This window comes from Glycine soja, chromosome 1 (genome assembly GCF_004193775.1).
Source record: "Glycine soja cultivar W05 chromosome 1, ASM419377v2, whole genome shotgun sequence".
Lineage (NCBI taxonomy): Eukaryota > Viridiplantae > Streptophyta > Magnoliopsida > Fabales > Fabaceae > Glycine > Glycine soja.
This window is the reverse complement of record NC_041002.1, coordinates 51,017,772-51,028,560: the sequence shown is the minus strand read 5'-3', so window position 1 is coordinate 51,028,560 and position 10,789 is coordinate 51,017,772. Positions and strand designations below refer to the sequence as shown.

The 10,789-nt window shown below is 29.4% G+C and overlaps 1 protein-coding gene across 1 annotated transcript; it reads right to left on the bottom strand.

Moving 5' to 3' along the window:
- Positions 1-246: 246 nt before the first annotated feature.
- On the bottom strand, positions 247-1,104 carry LOC114419873 (auxin-responsive protein SAUR50-like). Its single transcript, XM_028385676.1, has one exon. It carries the CDS (start codon positions 1,006-1,008, stop codon positions 553-555), a length of 456 nt encoding a protein of 151 aa, XP_028241477.1. The 5' UTR covers positions 1,009-1,104; the 3' UTR covers positions 247-552.
- Positions 1,105-10,789: the final 9,685 nt, after the last annotated feature.

The window sequence follows — 10,789 nt, the reverse complement described above, 5'->3', positions numbered from 1 at the left end:
TAAAACTACAATAAAATTTACCCTCTGCAATAGTGTCCCTTGCATTCATTTGCTTATTCTCCTTATCCTCGTAACGCCTGTGACTGACCAAAACCGTTCGAGATTCCAATTTAACTTGGCAGTTCTCAATTTTGTGTTTGCCAAAAGTTTTGAATGTTGTACATCTTTCTTGGATTTAACCACAACTCTTTCAATATTCAAGCTAATTTATCAAGCAAGCAAAAGCAAGTTAAAACAAAGAGGGTATAAAATATTAAACGGGGTAATACCCCCCATGAACAACATTGCTTCATTTAAATCACCACTCTTTAAAGAAACAAATAGCATTGCCAAGAAAAACTACTTGGACATCAATCTATATATCTATCTTGCATGCTATATATATATATATACACAATTACAACACCAAACGTAAAATGTTAATATAGTAGCGACCAAGTCATAACCACCACTTGACAAGGGGACTTTTTTACTAGTAAAATCACCACTTGACGAGGGAATTATGATGGTTATCCTCCGTCTCTCAAATGTGTAGTAGTTCCCTCTCCTTTCTTATCTCATCATGGAGGTTAAGGACTCAAAAGCAACTTCATCACAGGGTATGGTAAGTCCCATGTCATGGGTGAAGCCAAACTCCTCCTCAGCTCTTTGAAGCAGACTTTGGAACTGGGGCTGAGCCAGCCATGAAATTGGGATAATATATCTGGTCCTGTTATCCCCAACATATACCGCAAAATGGCCTTTTGGCACATCATCGGGAAGACCCTCTTCATTGTAGGTCTGCTTCTTGCCAAAACTTGAGCATCTCTTGACAATTTGCTTGAGAACAACAGCTTGTGGTAGTTTATTGGATTTTTTTATGGCCATTATTTTGCTCTCCTGATGCACCTTGTTCAAACTAAACTTTGAATGTTTTAGTAGAGGGTTTGGGAAGTGTGGATTATGGGGTAGAGGGGAGGGGGGGTATTTATCATGAGTTAGTATAGTGGAAAAGAGAACCAGAGTCATGTGGGTGTGGGGACTAAGAGCAGACCAAAGTGTTTTAGGCGAAACTTGTTTACCGGGGAACGCAAGTTCCAACACCAGTGAACGTTTGCTTGCCTGCTCCTTCCCCAATAGACAAAATGTGGCCCACTTCTTCTCTTAAATCGAAAATTTTCCATCACTATGTCTCTATTCACTTATCCTATTCTCATGTCGGAATTTTTCACTTGCACACATTCTGTTTCCCATCTTTTCTTGCTCCTGGTGGATGATGCATCTCAGCATTTTTTGCCTAATTACAAAATGATTCCCACTATTTAAAGGGCTAGTGGCACCATGCTTGTCAGTTAATATAGGTGATCCTTTTTATCCATTAAAGTTTACCTGAGTTGAGTCCAAAACTCGTTAAATTATGTATTAACAAAGTTCTTGCCTAATACCAAAATTGAAGTCATGTATTGTGAAATGAGTTTTACCCTTATCAATTGAACCAATTGTTGGCCACTATCTTGATTTCAAAGTAAAAACATTGTATCTCTATGTTTAACGTGGTTGATACTTGATCCGATATCATCTGACACACGTATGCTTGAAGTTAGAAAGACTTATTTCTGCGTATTTGAACTGTCGGACGTAAGGAGAAACTGGAATCCATGTTAAATAATCATTTCCAAACACGCACTTACTCTTAGTCACAACTAGGCTAATTGAATTGAATTGGATTATGAAGGGTTTCATCGAAGAAGAGTTACACCGAATTCCCTCTTTTGCTAATATGGTGTAAAAATTTGTAATCTGTTCAATTCAATTGCATAGAGAGAATGGTGAAAGTAATATTTTTTTTTTTTATCGGCAGGAATCGTTAATAGTGTATAATTCACTATTTAAGCTTTAATCAAGATATTTATATTGATGTTTTTTTCGTTTTTGTAGTATGTAGCTAGTTTTATTGTCATACCAAATCAATACTTTCACATTTAATTAATTATGCCTGTCGCAAACACATATAAGGTGAAAATTGTTTTCAGATTGAGTGGGAGCTTAAAACCTATATAAGTACATGGCCGAAAGCCTTTTAACGGAACATTTAATGGTATTGCCTTTTTGGGTGCCTTGTCCCAATAGTAGTTTTACTATTTTGAAGTAATCATATACAATGAGAATACCAAATGGGGCAGGCTCTGCTGGACCATGAACTTTGAGAATGAAACTGAAGGCATTTCTTTTTTCTTAGATGAGACTAATACTTAAACACATGCATGTTTCGCTTAGAGGGAGGAAACCGCGAGACAAACCTAATTTCAAGTGAATTTTACTATTTTAACGGCAATTATTCTAGTTAAGGTATTTGCAATCTGAGTTTGGGTTAAGAATTTTTTTTCTTCTTCTTTCACCTTGATAAGGGGTGTTCACGGATACAAGTCATCTTTAAATTCGAATTGACCCAACTTAATATGAATAGTTTGAGTTAGATCATTTATGTATTTGCGTCAAAATCGAATTGAATTGATTAAAATCATAAATGTACGAATTGATTCATGAGTTTAGATTTATAAATTCAATCAAAACTGAATCGAACCGATCAAAATTGATCAAAATTTTAAGAATGGTTTGAATTGACTTTAAATACTGCTAATATTGGGACACCAAGTGTTGGAACTGCAAGTGTTGAGATTACTAGTATTGAAACTTCTTAAGGTATTACTTTTAGGTACATTATTATTTGTTTCATTTTTTTCATATTTATAATATTAATGGATCATATTTTATTTATTTGTTTTAGTAAATCTGGTCGTAGCAAAACTTATTGTAGACTGTTATAGTAAATCTCGTTGAAGAATATTTTATTTTAATTTGTAGGTTTAATTACCCATTTAGTCTTTATAGTTTCCAAACTTATCCCTTTTAGTCCTTATAGTTAATAAGTAGATTTTTTTAGTTCCTAAAGTTTACTTATTAAACTTCTGGGTATAAGGACTAAAATGATCAACCTACTTGTAGAACTAATGATTGTTTCACCTTGTTTAACTTGGCAGAAATTTTCTAACTTCATTTTTCTATTATTGCATATTCACATTGTTTTCATGTTAATTGTGGTGGAAAGAATGTATAGGTGATGGAAAATGATGAAAATATTTACTATGTAGGAGATCGAGAAGTGTTAGGTAGTGGTATTGCTAAATATTTCATCGATTCAATTCTACTGGCTAACAAGGGGACTACAAGGGTTCATATTAGTGAAGTTTATGGTCCCCTCATATCAACTTTCTCTATTGTTTCTGGTGAGTTGTATGATGATTCAACTTTTGTATTGTAATTTTAACATGTTTCTGGTGACTTTTTGTTAGATATTAGATTATAAGATAACATCTCAACTGCAGGTCATTTTACATATTTTAGTTCCCCTAAGGGATATTTTAGTGTATGTAATATAAAAATAGGCAACTAGGTTAGCTATGATAGGACATCTTTCCTTAGTTTTTCAAGTACAATTTTATTAGTACTTGTAAAAAAATTCCAATTTGAAAATTCTTAGCTCGTCACTAACAATGATTAGCATGGGCTGACTATTTTGAGTTTAAGACAAACTTAGATGGAGGTAGTCCAACCACAACTACTCTTCTATACTGTTTTGTGTTCTGAACTTATCTAGGACTAATTACTTTTTTTTTGTATGTGGAAGAGTTCAATAAAATGACCCCTTTACCTACAACATTAGCAATTGTATCAACTCATTATCTAGTGTCATTAGCTTGTGCAAACTTTCAGAGTCATTTAAATGTAGCAAACACATATCTCTGTAAAATTTGTTAATCGTTTCTTGGGCCCTTTATGTATTTAGGTTTTTATCATATTCTCTAGAATTTTCACCATCCATATTGATTACCTTTTCTATTATTTTATAAGAATTTTCCATCTCCAATTCTTGATATATTGACTCATTTTTAGTAGAATTATATTAATTTCTAGTCAACTTTTTTTTAAAAAGACATTCTAAGATGATTCTCTGAAAAATCGTCTTAGAAAGTTTATATTCTAAGACGATTTCTAAGAAAAGCGTCTTAGAATCCTCAATTTTTTTTTAATTTTTAAGAAAAAAATATTCTAAGACGATTGTCTAAAAAATCGTCTTAAAAAATCTATTTTCTAAGATGATTTTTGGAAAAACGACTTAGAATCCTTAATTTTTTCAATTTTTTTGTTAAAAAACATTTTAAGAAATTCTTACCAAAACTATCTTAGAAAATCGAATTTTTAAGACGATTTTTGAGAAAACCGTCTTAGAATTCTCAATCTTTAAATTAAAGAAAAACATTCTAAGACGGTTTCAGGAAAAAATTTCTTAGAAAATGTACTTTTTTAAGATGGTTTTTGTTCAAAAATCGTCTTAGAATCATTTTTGTTTTTGCGTTTTTTTAAAAACTAATTCTAAGATAGTTTATTAGTAATTCGTCTTAAAAATAGCACCCTACGAAGATGATCACAAAACCATCATGAAAAGAATTGACTTTCCACAATGCTCACTTCAAAGATAATTCTAAACCGTTTTTAAAAGCCTTAAAGAACCGTCTTTGAAAGACATTTTTAGTAGTGAAAATTCAATAGATAACTGTTATCATTGATAAGTGCACCAACTTGTCTCAAATAGGAAAGTATTCGGAAGTCCGAGTGTCGAATTCATATGGAATTTGTTCTTACTTGAGTTGGTGTATATCCCAATTTTTAAGCAAGAGAAGAGAGTAAAAGAGATAAGAAAGTGTAGATGTAAAATTTAAAGAAATTAAAAGATAAAAAGGATAAGAAAGTTAAAATAGGAGATAAAGAGAGGTAGAAGATAAGATAACAATTTAAAGTAAAAGATGATAAAGATAAAAAAATGTAGAAGATAAAATAGATTAGAGATTTTAATGTAAAAGATAAGAAAAGTAAAAGATAAAGATGATGATAAGAAGATGAATTCAGAATGCAAATATGTTGGAGCCTAACATGCCAAAACCACTTGTGATGCAATGTTAATGATTTTCTCTATCTAATGATAAAAAGATGATAAAATATCCCTATTTTCACCTACATCTATTAAGACACGCTATCTTTGATTTCCCGTATGAAGAACCTAATTTATCTATTCTTTTCTCTCCAAATTTCTTTACAAAGATAAAAATAATAAATTACATTAAGATTAAAGATGAATGAGGCTAAACAAATATCAATCTATTTCTAACAATGATTTCATTTAGATACCATTTCCCAGTCCTTTAGAAAATAATCATCTTTCAATGCATTATTCCCTAAACACTATATGGATGGCTAGACCATAAATAAACGTCATAGTAAATATCAATAAAAATAAAATTTCATTAAACACAGATAATAAGGAAGAGTTATATTACAAGAGTTGATCTGCCAAGCTCCTAACAATGGAGTTTAGCCTCTCATTTTCATGAGAGATTTTGCACTTTAGGGTCTAATATGGATAGAAGAAGAAGGATGGATAATAGAAGAGAAGGAGATAATGGACTAAGAAGAGGGTTTTCCTCTTATAGATGTTCAAGCTTAGGATGTCTTCCCTTTTATAGGCATAAGGTAGCTTACAATTCACGCTACCTTGCGCTAAGCGGGCCTTCTATTCTTAACGAGTATAGCGATGATCACTCGCTTAGCGCACAGTTTGCGCTAAGCGCGTTTTTGGGCTTCTTCGTGGGTCTTCTTCGCGTTAATCTTGAGCTGACAACTAAGCGAGGAGACGTGTTGGGCCTGTGTTGGGTGCTAAGTGAGTTGTCTCAATCTTCAACTTTTTCTTCAAGACTTTTTCTTTACGTTTTTGCATTAATTTTTCTTTGGAGCACTTGAAATTTTCTTCTTTTGAATCCTGTTGGTCAAAGATTACAATGATATCAATTTCTTTATTATTTCATTAAAAACAATGTTAAAGTGAAGAAATTGTAATCACTCCTAACCAAATTGACTATCAATTTAACTTAAATTTCAATTATCAAATATTAACGACACTTTCTTCAACTTTATCCTTCTAACACTCTATATGGTTAATTGAAATTAATTAGAAATAATATATTTAAAAGAATGTGTTGCTACTTGATAAAGAAAAAATACTGATAAAATAACAATGTATTACTAATATTTCTCTTTTTAACAATTTATGCATGGATCCTTGAACAACTTCCGTATGACATTTCCTTGTGAAAAATAGTGATTTATACTATCTCACAACAACTAACAAGTTATCAGTATGAATAGTATTAGACTTTGTTCTTTTAAATAAGAACCTCACCAAAGGTTATTAGGGAGTTCACATTCATAATAGATATATAGAAATTATTGTGCCTCAAATAACATCAAAAGTATTGATTTCCAAAGATGGAATGTCTAATATTTTTTTGCCCGATGAACTAATTGAATTATTGCGAGCCAAACGAACAGAGCGTTCCTTGGAAGAGGCTATTTGCTATCGAGTTCTATTATTGGGGATAACAAAAGCATATGTGAATACTCAAGGTTTCACATTTGAAGGAAATTTTGAAGAAACTACTAGAGTTTAGCCAAATCTTATGACAGAGATTAGTTACTAACAAAATCGATAAATACTCCGAACTAATAACAAGATATAAAAAAAATGTATCTCACAACAATTCCCGAATTCAAATTTTTACACGTGTGATTATACATCCACAAATTTCAAATGACATCAACTAGAAATTTTACAAGCGTTTGGTTCAGGATCGCCACATCAATTGTGGTCTTAGCCAATAACTGATTGACATCTAATTATTTTAAGATACTCACAAGCAAGATTTTACGAGCGTTTGTTTTAAGTTTTAAATTTTAATTGATAGTAAATCTGGTGCAAAATCATATCACCCGATTAATGTAAAATTTAAAACGGTCGTTTTCTCTCCAAAAATTACTGCTCTATGGCCTCTACTCTCTAAGACAACACCGGAATTGCAGATCAAGCCCCATGCCATTGCTGTACGAAACTTGTTATATTTGTTGTTCTCTTTTCAAAACCTATTTTGGTCCTTCCAAGATTCAAATAAACTTGTAGAAGTTATATGTTGCTAGAATATTTTGCATATGGCTGATCACAATAAGATAATGTCAGTTCTGAAGCATTAAGATGTTAATGGAATAGGGTACTGCACCATCGCGAATTTGATGTTACCTCCTATTAACAACCATACATATCATATAACACAGCTCGATCTGTAATTCCGTGATGGAGTAGGTATTTTGGTAGAGGAAACGTGGTATTAACCTGTGATATTTGCACGAGATTTGCAGAGTAAAAAGATATGCGGAAGATAAGGGGGAAAAAAAAAAACTTAAAACAAAAGCTCCTAAACATCGTTACCTACCTGTTAGTGAGTATCTTCAAATAGTTCAAGTGTCAAGCGATTATTGACTGAGAGCCTGAGATCACATGTTGATGTGGTGGTCTTCCACTAAGGTATGATTTCTCCCCAACAACAATTTTTATTTCTCTATTTTTATCACATTATATATTAATCAAATCAATCACTTTTCTTTTTTTTCTTTTCTTATCTCACCCCAGGTGTCTACATTATTTTGTATATCATTTAACTCAAAGGAATGTGTCACGAGGCTTTATAACGTCCAGTGATTGGATATTACCGTATTTCTTTTTCTCATAAAGCCTGCAAGTCTGCAACAATGGACAGAGTGGAGGAGTAAGGGTCTGGACTAAAAAGTCTTCAGCACAACGAACAAGACAAAGGCATGTTCCATATATCAAGCTGTGTTGACCAAAACAAGTATCAATATCCGGTCAATAACGAAAAATGATAAACAAAAAAAAAATACTAATTTAGAAGACACTAGGTTAATAAAGCAATGAAATATATACCGCAAAAAAATTAAAATAATAAAATACGGTGAATCAGGATTTAAATTTTCACTGAAAAAATATTTATATTTAATGTTCGATTATGACTCTAAAAATATTAGTTTCCAAAGAAAATACTTACAGAAAAACAAAAAAAAAACTTAAGGCAACAAAATGTTTTGTTATTTAAAAAGGGAGATATATTTAGTAGAAAACATAAAAATATTCTTAATAATGATAATTTATGGGTAAGGATAAAAGTATTCTCATCTTCATATATGAAAATAAAAATTCTTGTTATTGTTTTTTGATTTTTTATATTATTCTTCTCCATAGATAATCATATTTGAGACAAAGTCATATACTAAATATATATCTCTTTTGTGATGGTGATTATTGATTTCTCATATAGTGAGAAACTATCTCTTTCTACTAACTAAACTTAATCTCAGCTAACTTTCCTATAATTATTTACTTGAAATCAGTAAATTTAATTTCACATGACACTTATCATTGAATATCATCACAGGAGTAAATAATAATCATATTATTTTATATCCTTTTTTGTTTTGAAGTTAGAAAATCAAATCTCTCACTTCCCAATGAAAAACATACTTTCAAAATGAATCTATAATTGAGATGAATTTGAACATCTGTATCAATTTGAGAATTTCATTTAATGGTTTGAAAATAATTTTATGATCAAATTTTAAATTTAACGTGACTTATCAATTTTTTTCAAGAATCTTAATTTAGAAATTTCACTTTCAAGAAAAAAAGTTTAAACAAGAATATTTTTTTAATGTCAAATGTTAAATAAAAATATTAATAATGATATACATTCATAAAATTTATTTAGAATACACTAACAGTATGAGAGTTTTTATATTGTTATATTAATCACAAATGATAACTTTTATAATACTATTTTAAAATTCATCTTATTATATATCTTTATGCGAAACGTTAACTTTTCATGTCAAACAATGATTTAATTATTATTGTTTTATGCATGTAAAAATTTCTTTTATGCCAACCGTCATCTAAGACTAAATTATCGTTGTAACGTCAAACAAAAATATTAAATAAAAATATATTTATTATTTTAAAATATAAAATATTTTCTCTATCTAATTAGAAATAAAAGATTTGATTAAAAGAAAGCTATCCAAATATAATACTTATGAGAAATAGACATAGCATACTACTAATACCCAAAAGTATGAGTTTAGTTTTATGTTGATAAATTAATTTTGAGTTTAGAATTAATGTTAAATAAAAAATATCATGTTCACGTTGAAAAAGAATACATAATTAATTGGTTGAAACAATTTTTATATTAGATTCAAAATTTTATATTAAATTTTATTTTTAATTTAATTTTATAATAAAACATCTGAACACATGATATTATTTTAAAATTAATTTTAATTCAAAATTAATTTTAATTCAAAATTAATTTTATGAATTTCCATCAAAACACATACTAAGGCGTTCTGGTCTTTAGATTAATGGTGACCCTATCAAATGATAAACATGTGAAGCCATGTTACTTTGTCTCCAAGAGTTTTGTAAGAAGACAAAATAGGGCAGGCGCTAAGGTCGCACAAACAGTGAATGTTTACAGTCGAACCAATCAACACTTCATGCCAACGATTCTGTCAGCATCAGTTCCTGTTCTGTAATCGTTGTCTTGTAAGCTTTCCTATATAGGTATTAATTAAAGGAGTACATAGAGCCTTATACAAGGTGTTGTTTTTTATGCAGAAAGTACTTAAAGTACACAGTGCAAAATTTAACCGTGAGGAGATATAGCCATATATAGGCATTAGGCAATTCTTTATGGAATGTGTGAACGTGAGGGGAAAAAAAATATAGACAGTGACGTATTTTTTATTTATTTTAAGAAAAAGGGGAAATTTAGAATTTTAGAATTTTTTCTTTTCTTTTTAATTTAAATTTATTTGTTCTCTATTTTCCATTTTTTGTCCTCCCATAATCCCATTATTAAACATAGTGGTAATTAAGGTGATAGAATAAGCATATAATCTTTAGACATGATTAATTTTGAGAAAAAAAATTTAAGGTTAGAATTTTTCTCTAAAATATTAATTAGTGTTTTTATTAAAATAATAGAGTCATGAAAATTGTTATAAATAAATTTTATGTATGATTAATACTTTATATTATTATTTTAGTCATTTTTTAAAATAAGTACATAATTTCTTACAAATAATTATTTTAAATGTGAAACCAATTTCAGTAAGAAATTTTCCTCCTTTTTTTATAATAGTATTATGAAAGTGATTTTTTCAGATATCGATCTTAAAAAAATTAAAATTAATTTTTACTTAAAATATCTAATTATAAAATTTATTTTTATGATTATGATAGTAACCAATTATAAATATATATAGTTATTTTTAAATACATTTTGATAGATATTCTAAACACATTCTAATATTATCCAGGTCAAGAAAAGTAAGAGATGGATATTTATGATGAAGTAATCTACAACAATTTTAAGATCTAGGCTCTATATGTATATGTCACTATCTAATCTAATTCATTTGAAGTAGTAACATAGTATGCTATAAGTAATAAATAATAATTATGCATTTTTTATCTTCATAATATTAGTCTAAAATATTTATCAACTTTCTTGGTGATTCTATTTTTTTAACATGTGGTTAGATAATTAATTTTTTATTGTGTGCATGGAAGAACACTAATTTCTTAATTAAATGAATCTTACTTATCTAAAAAAAATACTCTGTTATTAATTTTTAACTAAAGGATACTTTGGATTTTAAAAATAATAAATGCATTGAATTTCTTCTTAAGTCCAAAATCACATACATGGACTACTGTTTTGCCAACATTACAATCACTATATATCTCGTATTGAAAAACACAAGAATTAGGGTGTTTTTTATTTGATTT